At 38.2% G+C, this 20,477-nt stretch overlaps 1 protein-coding gene across 10 annotated transcripts in view; it reads right to left on the bottom strand.

The window, feature by feature from the left end:
- The window catches only part of ktn1 (kinectin 1), a 64,969-nt gene extending 45,265 nt beyond the window's left edge, over positions 1 to 19,704 (bottom strand). For 5 of the 10 annotated variants that reach the window (XM_079832418.1, XM_079832419.1, XM_079832423.1 and 2 more), the window contains exons 1-2: positions 19,541 to 19,696; positions 1,700 to 2,346 (exon numbers count right to left, since the gene is read on the bottom strand). In XM_079832418.1, coding sequence (XP_079688544.1) covers positions 1,700 to 2,345 — 646 coding nt within the window. In that variant the 5' untranslated portion in view covers position 2,346; positions 19,541 to 19,696. Of the gene's footprint in view, positions 1 to 1,699; positions 2,347 to 19,540 lie in introns of all 10 variants that reach the window. The other 5 variants (XM_079832417.1, XM_079832420.1, XM_079832421.1 and 2 more) reach the window with 2 other exon arrangements.
- Positions 19,705 to 20,477: the final 773 nt, after the last annotated feature.

Below are 20,477 nucleotides of genomic sequence, written 5' to 3'. Positions count from 1 at the left end.
GAAAAGAGAGCTAGATGTCTTCAAAGAGGAACATAAGAACTTAAAAAAAAAAAATTGGTCACACTTTAGATTAAGGTCCTATTAACTATGACTTTTGCCTCCCTCAGACTCATAGTTACTGCTAATTAATAGTTGGTACGGTAGTTGTTAAGTTTAGGTATTAGGTCTGATTAAGGGATGTCAAATAAGGTCATTCAGAATAAGGCATTAATATGTGCTTCATAAATACTCAAACAGCCAAAATATAGTAATATGCATGCTAATAAGCAACTAGTTCATAGTGAGAATTGGACCCTAAATTAAAGTGTTAACAAATATTGTGTGGCTTGCCCATGCAGAAATTGTCATAATTCTTGACATGCCGCATCTTTTAAGTTAAAATATTTAGCCAAACATTTTTTTATTTCCATTTTGGAAATCATTGACATTTAATTAGCGCTTCCCTGTAGGGGTGTCGAAATTAATCGTTTCTATGATGCATCACGATGCAGACGAGGACGATTCGGTATCGGTTCAGTGGTTCAATAGACCAATAAATCAGATCTTCAATTCCCGCACTATATGCAGATTTATTGGAGTTCACGTCACCGAAAACAACAGATATGAGCTGCATTTTATTGATCATCAGCTAATTACAAAATCGAAGACCGCAATAGCACTGGTTAGATCATTCAGTTTCTTTACTTTAAATGAATATGATATCATGTTGAGCACCTACGACTTTACTTTCGGTAGTTTTGTGCGCTGGCTTGATGAAGAGATACGCAGCTGCTCGTCTGCGGTGATGCGTGCTTCAGTAGCGCTGTCATATCGGGCTATAACATGTCATATAGCCCATGACACACGCGCTAAAATTTACATATGTGGTTTCAACAACCAGATGCATTTAGACTTTAGTTTTGATTGTAATGCAGCCCAGACCACCTCCTGAAGTGGCTTTCAGTATTTTGTGTATTTGTTCTAAATGCTCCTGTTGTCTTCTGTGCCGAGACTTGAGTTTTGTTTGATGTTTGATACATTAAAGAAGCGTGTTTTCTTGAGCAGATAAAATTAAAGGTTCAGTTCATATAACTGACTGACAAAATTGTATACATGAGGATGTGTAACCCCTCCTGTTCGAACCGCCCACTCCAAGCGGGACTCGAACCCGGGTCCGCCGGCATGAGAGTTGGACGCTCTAACAAGGAGGCTAAAGGCTGCAACCTCTAGCATCAGTCGCTAGAGCGTCTCTTGAGATCAGAGGAGTGAGGTTTACTCGCACAGCAACTACTAGCTGGCCTCCGTTACAGATGCGGTGCATCGTCAATGCATTGTGATGCATCGTGATATCAAACTGAACTGAATCGATGGCATGATAATCGTAACCGAACAGTGAGACCAGTGTAGGTTCACACGGTGTCAGTATCCATTTTGTGTAGAGTTGGGGAAACTTTTAATAGACTTGTACTTGTCACAGACTCAGAAGCATTGAGTCTGAGTTGAATCTACGACTGACCGATCTGTGAAATTAAACATTTTTAAGTCTTGCCAGTTTAAACGGTCGATTTTAAATTGTTCTAGCACAATAAGGCGTGAAAGTCTAATATTCCTGCTGCTGTCTGTGCCATTAAATCAAACAACAAAGAAAAAACACAAACTGCTCTTGACCACTTACATGGCATTTGCTTGACACATTCATATTTGTAGGTAGTCCACTCACCTGACTCACTCTTCTGCTTCTTGGCTTTCTTTTTGCTGGTAGTTTCAGCTGGGACAGGGGGCGTGGCCAGAGGCTTCGGTGGGCTGGACTGCTTGGTCAGTGGGATGGCTTGCTCTTTACGGACAGCAGGTTTGGAACCATTGACTTCTGGTTCTTCTGAGGCAGGAGGGATAGTTGGGGTGGTACGGGAAAGGGTTACAACCATTGGAGCAGCGGTTGGAGAAGCTTTTGACTTCTTCTCTTTCTTCTTCCTCTCTCTTATCCCGGACAGAGGTTCTGCCAAGACCGGAGCAGCAACAGGTGGAGTCATGGGTACCGCCTCAGAATCCTCATCATTTGAGGCAGGGCTAGTGGCATCAGATGTATCGAAATCCTTCAGGTCTTCCTCCGACTCACCGCCTCCACCTCCTCCTCCTCCTCCCGCTCCACTTCCACCGGTCTCCTTCTTCTTGTTCTTCTTTTTCTCGTTCTTTTTACGAGCCTCGGGCTTGGCAGGAGGCAATTTAAGGTCTTTTTTCTGGCGGGCCAGAACCTCATCGTAGGAAGTCTCTTTCATGAAGAGCCAGAAAAAGAGGAACATGAGAGCGATTACCAGCGTCGGTGCCAGGATGAGAAGGTACTGTGAGTCAGCCATGTCCAGCGCCATTCTTAAAGAACACAATAAAGAGCAGAAAGACGAGGTGAGCACAAATGTTCAGTCCAGCAGGATGCATGACAACAGGGCCAAACAAACAATTGAATATTGCAATCTACAAAGAATCAATATCGTCTATGTCAGGAGGAGTGCAAAACTCAGTTCCTTGAGGGCTACAGTCCCAACCCTGCAGTTTAGTTCCAACCCTGCTCCAACACACACACCTGTAGATTAGCTGGCTGGATCAGGTGCGTTTAATTCGGGTTGAAGTTACAGTTTTGCACCCCTGGGCTGTGTTTGAAATCGCCCCTATACCCTCATTCACTATTCCCTACATTACTCCACTAATATAGTCTTGTAATATAGTCACTTGAAAGAGTGAATGAAAACATGTAAGTGAATTCGGACATTGAATGAGCGTGAAGGGCTGCCGATTTTGCATAGTTTGTGCTGTTTAATAATAATTTGAAACTTGCAAACTGGCAGCTCCAGTAGTAATAAAAATGTATCTTGAACTCTGTCATGGAAACTAGCATGTGTAAACCTTAACTAAACAATTTAATAATCAAGTAAAAATCAAGTATTTATGCATGAATAATATTACGCTGTACCCACATTGGACCAGAGGTTTTGAAAATGGATGGATGTATGGATCATTCAGCTGTGCGTGACATCTGCTGGGGAGATGTGGGAATTCATTCACTATCATGGTGCATTATGGGTATTCTCTAGCCTTTGAGTGTCCATTGGTTGTAGCCTTGTTATTATGGTGCATTGTGTGATTGAATAGGTACTCGATACATCCACTTTGGTTTCGGACACCACTTGAAATGGCTGTCCCCTCAAATAGTGCCCTATTTAAGGGTATAGGGGGCGATTTAAGACACAGCCCTGGTCTATTTGGGCCAACTTTATAGTCCACTTAAAATTTAGGTTATGTGGCTTTTAGTACGAATATGTTAGTATTAAGGTTACCTATAAGCCAATGACAAAATGCACATTTAGAATTTGTCTTATTCAGCAAATTGCATAAGATGTTCTAATGCAGCTAAACAACAGTATTCATTGACTCGCCTAGAACGCCTCCTCTTCTCTGTTTGACATCGACATCTTTCTTTTACTCCAAAAAGCACACCACCTCCATATCTCTGTTCCACCTCCACCCTCTCACAGTGGTATGATCCAATTAGTATGTGTGCTGAGGGCAGCAATCTGGGTTTACTTATTGACACCGAGCTAAGTACCTGTTCGCAAGTGACACTCGCTCTCGCACGTCCACTTTTCTCAGCATGAACAGAGACTGTATATGAGCAATATGATCACAGAGCTAAAACTGCCTCTATTATATATTAAAAAAAAATAGCATTTCTTTGTTGAACAGATGACACCGTGGAGCTACGCCAACCCAGAGTGGTCATTCAAGACACCCTTGCTAACTCAATTGACATCCTAAACTCAAGTGCAGAGGGGCTTTGCAAGCAACGAAAATATCCAGCTGGGAAAGTGTCACTCTAGTATGCTGACGCTGAGTGGTCTCAGATCTGGAAACGGCACTGACTCCCCCCTCAATGCTAATCTGTCCAAAGCTTAGCCATTAAAGGCCTTCAGTGCAGACTTATAAGAAAAAAAATCTGTTCAGGCTGAATGTCAATCTTGCGCCTGGTTGATATTAAAGTCAGTGGAAGAAAACAACGTCCCCTCCAAAAAAAGCTTTCATGTTAGTCTGACCAATGTTATTTTAGTATCACTGATACACTATTAGAATTTTTTTATGTACATTTTTAATGTAGATATTTTAGTACTTAAAGGGTTAGTTCACCCAAAAATGAAAATTCTGTCATTAATTACTTACCCTCATGTCGTTCGACACCCTTAAGACCTCCGTTCATCTTCGGAACACAAATGAAGATATTTTAGTTGAAATCTGATGGCTCTGAAAGGCCTCCATTGGCACAATGGCACTTTACACTCTCAAGACCCTTAAAAGGTACTAAAGACGTCGTTACAAAGTCCATCTCACTACAGTGGTTCTAAAATAACTTTATGAATCGGCGACAATAGTTTTTGTGCGCAAAAAAAACCCTAAATAACGACTTGCATAGTGATGACGATTTCAAAACACGGCATCATGAAGCTTCGAAGCGTTATGAATCAGCGAGTCGATTCAGCGGTTTGAATCGCCAAATTTCAGCAGTTTGGCGGTTTGACACGCGATCCGAATCATCATTCGACTCATTGATTCATAACGCTTCGAAGCTTCATGATGCAGTGTTTTGAAATCGTCATCACTACGTAAGTCGTTATTTAGGGTTTTTTTGCGCACAAAAACTATTGTCGCCGATTCATAAAGTTATTGTAGAACCACTGTAGTGAGATGGACTTTGTAACAACGTCTTTAGTACCTTTTAAGGGTCTTGAGAGTGTAAAGTGCCATTGTGTCAATGGAGGCCTTTCAGAGCCATCAGATTTCAACTAAAATATCTTCATTTCTGTTCCGAAGATGAACGGAGGTCTTACGGGTGTCGAACGACATGAGGGTAAGTAATTAATGACAGAATTTTCATTTTTGGGTGAACGAACCCTTTAAATTAAACAAAAATGAGAAATGTTGCATTGGATTAAGTTAAGTTTTCATATTTTATTTCAGTTAGTGTTTATTTTATGGATTTAGACAGTTAAAGCTGCAATATGTAACCTTTTTTCAGTAAAATATCCAAAAACCACTAGGCCAATGTTATATATTTTGTTTAGTTGAGTACTTACAATATCCCAAATGTTTCCAACTATTTGTAAATTGTGAGAAAATTGCTATTTTACCCAAGGAACCGAGACGTGTGAGGGAGTCGCCTGTCAATGGAGTCACATCTGTGTTACCCTCAGCTTCCTCTTTTATTTTGCAGAAACGCTTTACTCTCACTGCAGTGTGAACTAGTGTCACAACAGCCGCAGAGAACGCACAGAGTAACGTCATAACAATTTTCAACACACTCAGATTTATCTAATGTGATAAACAGAGCTGCGTTACAATCGCTCCAGCGGCCTTGCTCAGCTCCACAACACTTGATCCTGTTAATAATCGCACCCATGAACATGATTTCTGCCCGAGTCCTATCCCGATTCTTTTCCACCGGCTGTGAGGTGAAGACCACATGTCCCACTCCCAAGATTCTGCGCTCAAACGTGGCATCATCAAGTTACGCCTTTGTTTTGGATAGGCGACCTCTGAAGTAGCTGACGGAATAGCGGACGGAAGTTACATAGTGCACTTTTAACAACAACCAGACAGACAAAAATAGTAACGCTTTACAATAATGTTTCTTTTGTTAACATTAGTTAATTACTGTACATTAGTTAGCATGAACTAACAATGAAAAATATATATTTTTAAAAAGCATTTATTAATCTTAAAGTTAAAAGGCAAGGTATGTAAGTTGCCGCTAGAGGTCGCTTTTTCAAAACATTAAAAAAGGTGTAACTTTATGACACCGTGAAACGTGAATGAGTGTGGAATCATGGGAGTTGTTGTTTTCACCTCCACAGCCGATGAAAAGCAATCTGAAGGGACTGAAGGGATGAGCTAATGTATTAAAATGTTATTGGCTTTACTGTGGTAGGAAGCAGAAACAGGGCGGGGCCATGGGAGCGGATCGAGGCAGGTGGAGTCAATCGCTGCGTCCCAAATCGCATACTATCCATACTAAATAGTATTCGAAAAAAGAATTAGTATGTGCCAAATCGTAGTATGTTGAAAAGAGTATTCCAATGGTCTACTATTTCCGGTCAGAATTCGAAATGCAGATCGTTGCGCACTCTAACGGCTGATATTGCCCACAACCCATTGCGAGATGGACGAGGATTCGATTAGAACTACAAAATAAAAAACTACAAACATGACGGTTACGCGAGTCCGACGGTTAAGTAAAGAGGGTTCGATAAAGGGGTTTGAGTGAGCAATTATCAGTATTTAACCAGACGAAAATATATTTATTCAATGTTAGCCACAATATATTTCACCTGCAGCAGCATTGAGAACTTTTGTGATATGTTTGACAACATGAGAGGAGTCTCTGCATTAAAGACCCACGAATGGCATATCAACGTGCTACTACATTTCTCTTCGATACGGTAGGAAATTAAATTGAAAGTGGAGGATTTGAGCTGTGATGATGATTGACAGGGTAGTTTTTTTAACGGTGGCGGGGACGCATGTAACTAAGCAACAGAGTCCATTAAAGATGACAAAGTAGTATGTCCAAAAGCTTGCATACTCTTCTGCTACACACTCAAAAGTATGTACTTTTTCTTCACAAAAAAGTACATACTTTTAGGACGTAGTATAAGTAGGCGAATTGAGATGCAGCAAATGTTAATGAGAGACCGACACCTGCACGACACACCGGTCTCGAGTCTCCTGGAGGAGCTCTTATTATGCTTATATGCTGCAATCGTGCGCTGCCACTCCTTTCGTTTGGTTACTTATGTTTATTTTACGATTAAAGTTACGTTTAATGTTCACCGCCTTTTTCCCTGATCTTGAACTTTGATAGTTACGTTTCATCACTTAAAAATCACATTCATTTATTTCATTCTAATGAAAAAGCCGTGCTTAATTACAACTCAGAGGTCAGTTTATTTGATGAATTAAAATTGTTGGGCAATGCAGCACTGTTTAACTTGGGAAAACAATCATACTGAAAATACATTTGAGTGTGTTGAAAGTTATATTATAATGACATTAACTTTTTTGCTCACCGGCCGCTGTGGCTAGTGCTTTTCCAAAGTTACTAGCCACTCAGCATTTTCACTGGCCACAATCTTGACATCCATATCATGGGGAAAAACTGCCATATAGGTATTTAGTATGTATATTAGGCTGCTGTCACTTTAAGGCCTGACACACAGATCCATTATACTGTTACACATGCGTTTTGTTTCTCAACTGTTTACATTCACTTAAAACAGAACTAACCGTGTAAATATGAATACACACTAAGACCGGCATTTTCACATTATTTTGTGTGTATTTGACTGTTTAAGAGCAATAAGTAGCGAAAAAGAATTCAATTTAGTACTTTATGTGCACAATTTAGGTGTGAGAACAAAATTAGGTAAAATTATGCGCAATATACACAATTCCACACCAAAATCCAAGCAAACAGAAACAGTGCGCTGTTGTGCTGGATGACATGCCTGGCTGAATTCTGCCTTCAGGACAGTAAGGAAAACCAACGACAAGCACCAGGTCCTGGAACGGCCATTTGCTCTCTAGAGAGTCTGATTGGTCTGCTCGGTTCAGCGTGTCCGAGAGATCCACTGTGCTGGGAATCCTGATAAGCCGATTACATTAAAAATACATTTAGGAGCACAGTTCTATCGCAATTTCCCAGGAGTCCTTAAAAGAGGCCATCAGTCTAACATTCTCCTTTTCCGGTCACATGTCACAATGTTACACAAATAAAGAGTTCACATGCGTCGATGTCATACTCTTAACAAGCAATTAGTCCCAAGGCGGACAGAGAGAATCAGGGTGGAACTGGAATGCTAAATTTACTAAATTCTACGGTCCCGTTTTTGTGCACATTCAATAAATACTTTTGCCCAATTCGATTATGCTTCCAGCTACCAGAAAAAGTAGTATTGTCAGCTGAGCTTTGTCTATTCGGGAGAATTTTAGAATTAAATGCATTATTTCAGAACGTTCTATTTATCAAATAATCCTGAAAAAATGTATCATGGTGTTCCACAAAAATATTAAGCAGCACAACACTGATAAAATAAATGTTTTTTGAGCAATAAATCAGTATATTATGATTTCTGAAGGATCATGTGACACTGAAGACTGGAGTAATGATGCTGAAAATTCAGCCTTGGCAACACAAGAACAAATAACATTTTAAAATATATTACAATATAAAACAGTTATTTTAACTTGTTATAATATTTCATCATAAAACAGTGCATTTTAAAATCATATTTTACCCCAAACTTTTGATTGGTAGTGTACATTTGATGCTTAACACATAGCGGTTTCCATCCACCTATTTTTATGCACATTTTGGGATATTACATTAAAAAAAGACATGCTCAAAAACTATGCCCGCCGATTTAGGTGCTGCACAGCATCTGAAATGTTGTTTTGGTCATTCTGAAATGCCTGAGCAAAGTTTGGCAAAGTGGTTCGGTATAATTACCAGCCAGAGCTGTCTTACACGACTGTGTTCCCAAACAGACAAATGACTGTCTGTAGTAGTTTTGACTACACTCAGTCGGACTGACAGCATGCATGCTTTTTGAAGTGATATTTTAATCATGAATTATCAACTTGTTAAATGTACAAAATGACATACAAATATGATAATAAGAATGAAAAACTTGTGTGAAAGCCTACAGGATTAAAGGAAACGAAGGAAAGGAATTTTTGGAAACATGCAAGATGGGACAAGCAGCTGCTGAGGTGCAAGCTAAATCTGCTCATTGCCCTTACTTGCATATTCCTTGTTAAGTAAGTGGAAACACATTTCTTTGGCTTCACGTGTGTTTGATTCTCGCAGCCTTGAGCATAGAGAACAAAGTGGAGGTGGGTGTGGTGCGCTCACTTGCTCTGAACTGCGTGTACTTTTCTTTGTCCTGCTGAGAGGAAAACGAAAACAAAGCTGAGAATCAGTCAGAAGCGCAGCGTCCGTGAACGCTGCCACAGGATGAGGTGTTTACCTCTGCAAATCTGTAAGAGACTGTTGCTTTATGTAGCTGGTGGCACATTGGACCTGTGGCCTTGTCTCTCTCATCTGGATTCGGAAGCACCTCGTCTGGCTATGTTCAGAATGGCATACGATCATTCTACTCTCACTATTTCGGCAGTGTACAGCACTTTGCATAGTATGCGAATTGTCTGCATGCACGAAATACCCGGTTGGTCTACACGTTCCAATGTGTATACCAGAGCTTACTAGGCAGGGTATTGCATCCCAACAATGCAGTCGACCATAATTTTATTTTAACATCTCGTTATTTGTTCAGGCTGCCAAAATGAGACGTTTTTTTCTCATTTAATTGATTATAGACACAATATGTAAGATTTGTAAATAATAAAACAACCCACTAGTGTTATATATTTTGTTGGCTTGTGTACTTACATTATCCCAAATGTTTTCCAAGAATGTTTAAATCCAGAGAAATCAGCAATTTTAACCAGGACACAAGTTGTGTACGTGCGTCGCCTATCAATGACATCATATCCGCGTTACCCCCGATTTGTTTTATTTTGTAGATGCTTTCAAAGACGCTTTAATATATTGTGTTTTTATTAGACAGGAGAGCAACTGTTTGGATACATTCATCATAATGTTAATAATCTTATCCATTAACATATTTTCCTGATTCTTTTCCACTGGTTGCGAAGACCTCTCGCATGAATCCCGGCCTCATCAAACTACGCCTTTGTTTTGAATAGGCGACCTCTAGCAGCAAAAAACTACATATTGAGCCATATTGTTGTTTATACGTTTATAATTTATACTAAATTATGTATATTTATAAAAATGACATATGAAAAGAATAAATTAATTTTTAAAAATCAGCTATTTATTTCCAAGACGATACCTGAATGGCACTTGCTAAATTACAAATGCAATAGGAGGTGTGTGACATTTCATATACTACAGCGCACACTAAATGTTTATGGTTAAACACTGCAAACTGTTTTAGGGGCTGTTTACCCAACACTGTTTTCTACTAAATACGGGAAACTTTTTGTGCATTTTGGCCGTTCATTTACACAGCAATGGCATTTTGGGGGCCTGAAAACAAGTTTCAAAGTGCAAGTTTCTCAAAACGATACCATAACTGTCTTTCAAATTTGTGAAAACTGTGACTTTGCACGCATGCATATGACATAGTCAGTCTATAGCAGGGGTTTTCAAACTTTATGATGCCAAGGACCCCCAAATGTGATGAACTTTTATGAGGGACCCCCTTTCTAAAATCCATCTATTTTTACACTAAAAAAAAATGCTGGGTTAAAAATAACCCAAGTTGGGTTGAAAATGGACTTACCCAGCAATTTGGTTGGGTTAAATGTTTGCTTAAAACAACCCAATCGCTGGGTTAGTCCATTTTCAACCCAACATGGGTTGTTTTTAACCCAACACTTTTTAGAGTGCATGTACGAAAAAAAAACATTTAAACTGTAGATAAATAGTAAGTGTGACATTATAAATACAACATATTGTTTCCCAACTTAAACTGACTATTAATGTTGGATGTATAAACCCGAGGAATAATATTTTCAATTAAAAAGTATTTGTATAAGCAACTTTCACAATAAATGTATGCAAGCAGCTTACGTACTGCGTTAAGAAAACTGCCTTACAACCCCAGTGAGCGAAATAAAGGGGACTAGTGAGGAAAACTCACTAATGATACAAAGCAAACATTTACAATTCTGGAATGTATACGGCAAGAAAGGAGAGAAACATTTAGAAATGAAACCGTTAGAATATTCAGTAGACTTTATCCATTTTTGCTTTGCCTTTTTATTCTCTGAAATTTTCTGGGGACCCCTTAGCACCTTCTGGAGGACCCCAGTTTGAAAATTTGAAGCCCAATAAAGCCTTCTGAATCGAATCAATGGGTCCATGTAAGAAAAATATCCATATTTAAAACTTGATAGTAAAATATCTAGCTTCCATATTCAACTTACGCAGAAAGTGTAACGCCTGTCGCAGTTCAAAGCGCTTACACTATGTCAGACGTTACACTTTTTCATAAGTTGAGTATGGAAGGCTGCCATTATAATGCTTGGATTAGCCAGGAGATTGTTTAATATAGCCTCGGGTGGCTTGAGGGGGAGTAAATCATGGGGTTATTTTCATTTTTGTGTGAACTACGCCTTTAATGCTGAACACTATTTACAGAGAGTATTTCAAATCACAATAATCAAATATGGTTTTAATGATAAATGAAACCGTAATAGCATTAATCATCAGTGATTTGTATCGTGGCTTATCGTCAAACCGCCAACCGTTTCACCGCTAGTTTAGTGGTTGATTGATATAATGATATATCGGCTGATATTTGCCATTTTTTTAATTATTAAAAAAAAAAACTGTTTTGCCAAGGTGTCAGAACTTTTATTTTGACATCCCTGAGAACATCTTCATTAGGTTACTGTCTCAGTATTAAGTACAGTACAGTATCTAAGTATTATAGTGCTAATATTATAGAATTACACAAACAAGAAGTTGTCATTTAAAGTATAACTTTTTTTATCAAGTTCAATTTCTCATAATTAATTTCAAATTATTTATTTCTAATTTAGTAAATATGTAAAATAAACCCAATTTAATTGCAGCAATTGCCATGTATGTTTTTACCATCTTTAAATTAAATAGTGTGATGTATATATATCAGCATATCTATTGTCATCTGCATTGGCCATCCAAAAATCCATATCGGTCAACCACCAATCCAGTTTTACTATTATTTGTTCTGAAGAGTTTAAAACAATCAAACAGTCTCTCCGATGCATGTGCAGGCAAAGAAAACCTTTCGTTTCTAAGTCACAGGAAGTGAAAATGAAGTCATCTACTAATCTTAATTACGTAAACTCCTCTCTTTGTTTATTTAAATACACACTCCTCAGAACAATGATTCAGACAAAGAGAGGAAACTAAGCTTACATACTACTGCAAAGGCAGCATGGCGTGAAAAGAGCAGCTCCACACCAATTTAAACAAAGTACTCGGACAAAGTCTCTATGAAATACTTCAATGACACTGATTTCTTTACTGTAATAACATTTTGTATGGAAACAGGAAGTTGGGGGCTGGACATATCCTTTTTGTTTTAATAACACTATAAATCACACGTCATAAATTTAAATAACATCATACATCACAGCGGAGGACCATGATTAGATACTTGAGGTTGCTAGTCAGAGACAGGAGGGGTATTGTCCTTCTTAAGAGCATTTGATTGGACAGAAATGTGTACACACCCCTGAGCGCAATAGAGTGCCGTCCACATTTTCAGTGGCCTTAGTTCAAGGGCTTCAACTAACGATTTTTTTGATAATCGATTAGTTGGCTGATAATTTTTTCGAAGAATCGGATAAAAAGCCCATTTTTTTATTTTATTGGCAAAACACACTGTTCCACATCCTGCCCAATGCTGTCCTTTAAACAAACATGTCAGCTGAGTGCTATGAACACACACATAGTGAATATATCTAACATTACATAAATTAACCATGGTTTTACATCGAATAAAACAAAGAAAAATAATATTAATAAATAAATAACAGGGTTATTGTAGTTATCCAATGGTAACCACAAATTAACCATAGTTTTGCTTCAAATACATAATTTAACTATATGGTATTTGTGTGGTTATACAAATGGTAATCAACACAGCAAAAACATGGTTTTATTATAAAAAAAAACTTGTGTGTTTATTATACATTATGTGCAAAAAATGTTACTGAGGAAAAGGAGTTTAAATCCCTACATTAAAATTATATTAAAGAAAAACAAAGCACAAACTCAGTGTTAGCAGATAAGAGGAATGTTCTGCAGGAACACACACACACACACACACACACACACACACACTCTCTCTCTCTATGGACACAGTACCCGTTACTGTCATTTCTTTATCCTCTCAAACTTCTTACATTTATATTCAATGACACGCTGTTATCCTTTTACAGTTCCTACTCTCATAAAATACTTGAATTACATGTTGACTTTTAAAACTAAATTTAGCGCCTAAAGCAGATATTTCAGTTATATTAATGTTTTTGGCGCTGAATATTAACTGTCTCCCTCTCGACTGGGTTCTGTCAGACTGTCAGGACGCGCTTTCATGCAAAATGGAAATACTCGCGTGAATTAGTAGCATTTACAGATGAGGATATAACTGCTGTTCTCTATATAGATCAGTCGATATAACCTGTAAAATGAACGTTTTGTGCTGAGGACTAGGGATGGGCGATATCTTATCGTTTGCGATATACCGGTAAAAATTCTCCCCACGATAAGAATTTGTCTTCCCGCGATAATAACGATAAAGCCTAGTTGATGGCGCGACCCATCCGCACCGTGCCGCCGCTGGCCGTTATTACTTTATGATGGCCGCGTTGGCTGCGTTCGTCAATTTGTATGGCTGAACGGGGGTTGGAGAGAGAATTGTCTTGTGGTGCCCCCGCAGCACTCGGTGCCCTAAGCGCCGCGCAATGGGAGCGGCGGCACTGAATCCGCATCTCATGTGCAGAGCGAAAACAACTAGAAGCTGCGGAAGAGTTCATAGCTAAACGAGGGGCACCTGAGGGCAATCTGAACCTGTACATACAGATGTATTTTCACTCGCTGAGCACTTGGACTGAGCGCTTAAGAGATTCGCTCTGTCTCAATCGATCGGTAAAGCAAACTATTTCAGTTCAACTCAATGAATGCGCAGTGTATTTGACGCACATTTAACACTAGTGTGAGGCGCGCGACTGAGAGCGCTCAGTGTTTCACACACACTCAAAGAGAGAGCGAGAGAGTCTTATACCACACAGAATTGACGTGCTACATGTAAACAATATCCTTTTGTTGTATTTTCCTGTAAAATAATGGCGTTTATTTGGAATTATTCAGCCTTTCATGAACAGGAAGAAACGAATGCACCGACGGGGATCTCATTGGCTGGCGTGCACCTATTACTGGCTCTGCTATTACTGTGCCTGTTTTGATTTCAACAAATCAGTTTGAATGAGCGCTGACAACGTGATTAATATTCATGAACCCAGAAGCTCATTAATCCTTAGTGCAGTTTATTTTTATTAGTAGAAGAATTCGTGGTATTATTATCTTTACTCAAATTACTGAAGTTCTATCATTAAATCATTAGTTTAAACTTTTTTGTAATCTGAAGACATTTTTGGGATAATTACTTTTGCTGTCTCTGCTATTTTTACCACTGTTTGCACCATGTATGAATAAATACAGAATCGGTTTACATGTAAAACTTGTCATTGATTTCAAAATTATTATTGTTTGTATTGTGTGGTGTTTTTCAGCACAGTTGCACTATTTAAACATTACCTGCACTTTTACAATTATAGACAATTATATCTGCAACTTTTCCATTTCTGAAAAGGCTGGTGTGTAATTTCACATAAAAAAATAATTAATTATATATATATATATATATATTTTTTTTTTTAATGTATTATAGGAGCCTATTTGATGACAGGTACGTTTTACTAGATCATTGTTTGTTTTTCTGAGTCTCTCAAGAATGCATGCAGCTTTCACTTGTATCCAAAAACATGGGGAATGATACTACATTTATCGTCATTGATATCGTTATCGCAATAAATACTAGAAAATATCGGGATAAATTTTTAAGTCCATATCGCCCATCCCTACTGAGGACGCAGACGCACATACACATGTCAAGTGCATGACAGGGTATGTTAAACACTAATGCATTCGCTTGAAGCTTAGAATAAAGACTTCTCGTGTTTTGGGCGTTTGAATCATGTACCTTTCCTGCATCAGCTCACTCTGTTTCCACTCCACTATTTCTAGATGCACATTTTGTCCATAAAAATGTGTTATTCAATGCTGTAATTTGGCGCGACTGGTGGAAGCTTTGCGTACAGAAAGCAGACCCGCCTAATCGATAATGAGAATCGTTATCGATGATTATTATTATAGATTTTATCGACTTGTTGCAGCCAAAAGTACTTTTCCAATAGAGACTTTTTTTAACAGTTAGAGTTATATCCTTAAACCAAACCAATCAAGCTACGAGGTGAATCACAACATAAAAACTTTGATTTGAAGCAACAAATCATTTGACAACATGACAAATTACAATGTGTTATTAACGGCTTTAAGGAAGAAGTGCAAATGACAATCAAAATGAAAATAATCGACAAATGTAAAACTAGTGACTTAAATTAGTGCTGTCGAAATTACTGCGTTAACGCATGCGATTAATTTTTTCAGTTTAATGCATTAAAAATATTTAACGCAATTAACGCAGTGTCAGTTTTTTCTGTCATCCTTTGGCTACCGCTAAATGATATGATCACACTCTTATTCATACAAATGCTTTTAAACCATTCAAGCGCGACAAGACAAAAGAGAAGGCGCTGTTCGTCAACGTTCTGACACACACACGAAACACAGAAAAACGTGCGCCAGTATTAGCACACAGACTGCGCACCAGAATCAAGCTCTGAGAAAATTAGATGTGCGTGACAGCGTATCGAATCAGCGGCTCGGAGCACCAAAGTCACGTGATTTCAGCAGTTTGACATGCAAAATTGTAGCCTGATATTGATCATGTTTAGGGTTGGGTACCGAAATCCGGTTCCAATATGGCACCGGTACTTATATAACCGGTATGTACCGGACCGAATCAGAACGCAGATTTCGGTTCCTCATTTCGGTGCCAAAATTCAAACGTGCTTTCGCGCTTTGGCTGAGCCAGAGACAGACGCTCAGCGCTGGTCACATCACAACTCATGACAACTATTCAGTGTTTTCAACGACATCATGTTTATTTCAGGTTTCAGACATTTAAATGTTCATAAGTAGGCTACTAGCAAAAAACACACACTGATGTCTATGAAAGCGGCAATGACAATCCTTTCAGACGGTTATAATTTGACTAACGTTACGTGTTTTATTCACATCAGATAAATGCACATTATATAGTAACTATATAGTTTACTCTATTCTTCTTCCAGTTCACTGGTCACTTACTTTCATGTGTTTCGTGAGACGAGAATGATCTCAAGTGTTGTAAATCCGACAGATCCGATTCTGAGGCGCAAACTAACATGGCGCCGCCCATTGCGCTTTATAGATCAACTAACACACATTCACTCACACATTTGAACATCAGATAGTTCGTGACACAGTTAAGAAGTTTGTGAATATTTTGAATAAAAAGAAAAAACGAAATAAACCCGATACAGCTGAGCTGTCAGCGCTATTGCGGCTGCTGTGTGTCATGTGAGAAACATGACGCGTCACCATGGAAACATTAAGGCGATGCGTTCAAAAATATTTAGCCAGAGAATATGATCATATTTCATAGAAAGCTGAAGCTGGAAGCTGGTTTGTAGCAGAGCAAGAATACAGACGACTGCTGTTATTACTGTAACTGTTTAGAGTTATATTAGGCTTGTTGTAGTTGGGTGGCTTAGGTTTTACTGTGAATTTGTAAATATGTCAATTATAATTTGTAAATAAGTAAATTGTGTTTTGTATTTATTTATATTCATACATTTAAGTATACATTAAACTTTTAATAAATGGTTCAATTTATATAATAAATAAATAAATAAATAAATAAATAAATAAATAAATAAATAAATAAATAAATAAATAAATAAATAAATAAATAAATAAATAAAAAGCCATTTAATATCATCCACCTCGTTTGGTGGCCTTTAAAAAAAAAAAAGTATCGGTTCAGGAACCGTTTAGGCACCGGAACCGTTTTAAAAGTATCGGTTTGGCACCGGAATCGAAAAAAACCCAAACGATACCCAACCCTAATCATGTTCTATTCTGTAACTAATGTTAATATAAATAATGTCAGAATAAAAAGGTTGCATTTTATGGGTGCAACATCCTGTCACTGGCAGTCCCTTATGAAAATGATCCATGGTTTATATTTACTACAGTCTCAGTAGTTCAACTATTTGTAAATGTCCATGATTAACAGTACGAGTAAACATATTTTAACCATGTGTAAACAAAAATATGATCTAAAAAGTTGCAATTAAGGCATATTGAACGTTAAAATACATTTCAAATATAATGTTAAATTTTATTCTTAGTAATTTCAATAATTTAATAATTAAAAAGTTCCGTTTAGAAGTATCGTATCGGTATCGATATCGGTGATACTGGCCTTGAAAGTATCGGTATCTAATCGAAAACAAAATAAGTGGTATCGCCCATCCCTAATCCGAATCACGATTCGATACAGTGATTCATTACGCTCCGAAGCTTCATGAGCAGTGTTTAGAAATCGGTTATCACTATAGAAGTCGTTATTTCGTTTTTTGCCGCACCAAAAATATTCTCGACACTTTATAATATTAATATTGAACCACTGTACACACATGAACTGATTTAAATAGGTTTTTAGTACATTAATGGATCTTGAGAGAGGAAATGTTATTGCTAGCTATGGAGGCCTCACAAAGCCATCGGATTTCAACACAAATATCTTCTTACGGGTGTGGAACAGTATAAGGGTGAGTAATAAATTACATTATTTTCATTTTTGGCTGAACTAACCGTTTAAAGTCACAGCAGCCACTAATGATGTCTGTCATTAAAGTAAATCAAAGAAGAAAGGTAACAGAAAATTGTAGCTTTAATAAGGATTAATCTATATTTAATTTACAGTCTTAACTGCATTAATTAATGTAGATTTTCACCAGGAATTCTGGCGCAAGGGCGGGACAATCTGTCACTCACATGAGATTGACCAATAGCAAATGACAATGACCCAATCAATTCCCGACAACATTTTTTTTTGTCCAAGAAGTAGTTTTACTCTGATATGTCACAATAGGTTAGAAAAGACTATTGCAACTTCCGTTTGATGCTTGACTTAAAAGCATTATATGTTATCGTTTCAAAATCCTTTTATGGAGGAAATTAATGGGATTTTTACTTCCTGGAAACTGTTGTAATCGAAATGAGTCATTAGATATTTTAGGTTTATTTTCCCATTAAAAATTAACCAAAATGTATTCAGACACCTTCAACATTTTCTCACATTATCACAGTTTATTCTCTATAGTTAAGAAAATGGTAATAAAATATGACAAGAACTCAAGAGTTAAACTGCGTCAGAACAAATGCATCTTGATAATGTCAGATAACTTTGACAGAAAGGTATGTAATGGATTACAATCAACTGCTAAATTTAAGTACACAATTAGATAATCCCAATTTTGCCCAAGCAATGCTTCATTTGGTTCAGTCTGTGGTGTAAAAGGTCACATTAGCAATTAAAGAAAAAACACTTCAGGTCAAAGTGTCAGAATCATTTTGGGCCCAAATGTAGATCCATTTCACTGGTAGTCACTGTATGAATATTTTTTTGAAGTATAATAAGTCACAGTTTACTTTATTTTGCCATCCTCACTTACATAAATGAACTAGTGTCTATAAAAGACTAGTAAAAAATTATATCTGGTGTCTGAATAATATTTGATTTGACATACTGCTAACAACAGTAGAACTTTTAGGAACGCAATAGATAATAAACATGGATTAAAGGCCACAAAAGAACAATTTTGATTTCATGAGGTCTTTAAATAGCGTCTGGGACGCATGCAAGCTTCCTTCTGTTTCTTTGAATGACAGGTCAGTGCGCATGCGCTAATTTAAAGCGACTATTTAAAGCCACCCATCTACTAGTACTGACAGATAATCCTGTCTGTTAGCCACATCAAGGGAAATGTGCAACGCACCAGGGCTACTTAAATCAGGCCAGGCTCTAATGGCAGCGACATGCGTGTTAAATTAAGACAAAACAATTGTTTTTTCTGTGTGAGGTGCATAACACCACAGCTACAATAAAGTTCACGCCTTAACGATAAAACAACATATAGTCGGGGACAAGGAGCAAAGTCCTTAGAGCACACCTGTCCCTCGCTAAAATGCCTGCATGGTCGTCAGGATTTGGTCGAGACGTTTAATAAGGGACTGACTGACACCCCATGGACCCCCACATATGACTGACCAACTAACCCGCAGCAGAACAACGTGTGCTGAGACTGACCAGTCAAACATGTTTCTGAAGCTGACAGCTAAAGGAGATGGAAAACAGCAGGGAAATGAGAAGGCATATCTTCAGCTCTGTCGCACTGATTCGTATCACTAGCTTAGCTTTAGCTGTGAAGAGAGAGGCGTGGATTGATCGGACATCATCCGCTTGTTCAGCAGGTTTAAACCCTCCCCGTGCAAGATCGTGAGCCCGTGTCCTCTCGGCTAGGATCTCATGTCTTCATCGTTTAACCCCCACACCCTTGTCCAGTGCGAGGCTGCCTGTGTTCCGGCGGCATGGCATGGAGAAGGATCGAGTAAGCGGTGCGCTAGGCCCCGTGTGTGATCCGCTCCATCCACTCACGCTTCACTTCACTATCCGTATATAACGCGAGATAGAGCCGCTGCTTCACGTACCTGCAGTGGTGTCCTCGCTGTTATTGTTATTGTCGGGATGTTAAAGGGAAGCGCTGTGGACTGCGACTCCGGCCCGGTTGTAGGCGGCACGTCTGCTTGTTTCGCTTTGACAGGGTCAGGTCAGTGTGGAATGAAACGCACAGTGAGAGAAGAGACGGAACTCTGCCAGAGAGACCGGGGGTGACGGGTTACGAAAATCTCGCGAGAAGACGAGTTCTTGCTGTCGCTGAATGGGTTGGGCTCTTTAGGAGCTCGGTAGGGCTGTTCGATTCAGACATTTTATTAGAATCGATTCCGATTCCTTGTTTTGGAGTCGATTTCAAGAATCGATGATGTTTTCGATAAATTTTTTTAAACTAAAGTCCGAAAACAGCACCCCTGCCGTGAAAAGCACCCTCGTCGCGAGAACGCGCATTTGTAGATAACCGCCTTAAAACGAATTACAACCGACATCAATCATTAGTGTTCTCGTTATATATCACATTTTACTCTCATTAAAACCCAGATATTATGTAGCCTAAGCTTGTTTCCGCCACTGAATTCAAATAAAAATAAACTTAAAAAAAAAAAAAAGAATTATCTCGCAAAATACTTTATTTTCTAGATTGATATAGCCTAACCGTGAAATTGTTCGTTATTCAGATAAATTACAACTGCACTTGAGTAACTCGCAAGTGCCTTTACACACACACACACGCGTATATTTGCGGGATATAAGGATGTATAAGTTACACTATAAAGCATTCTTCTCTGAAGCTTTATTTGTAAGATGAACATACATTTCAATAACTGTGATTGATTTTAAATTGTAATTATAGAGCAGGGGTCAATATCAATATCGCAAATCCTGAAACAGTTTTTGTAATTTCATTTTTAAATAAAAAAATATATATTTACATTTATAACACTAATACTTTGTGTTTTATTACTTTTGCAT

Source organism: Gobio gobio (assembly GCF_949357685.1).
Source record: "Gobio gobio genome assembly, chromosome: 13".
In the NCBI taxonomy this organism is placed as follows: domain Eukaryota; kingdom Metazoa; phylum Chordata; class Actinopteri; order Cypriniformes; family Gobionidae; genus Gobio; species Gobio gobio.
Note: the sequence above shows the minus strand (reverse complement) of the source record. Positions and strands in the feature narration are given on the sequence as shown.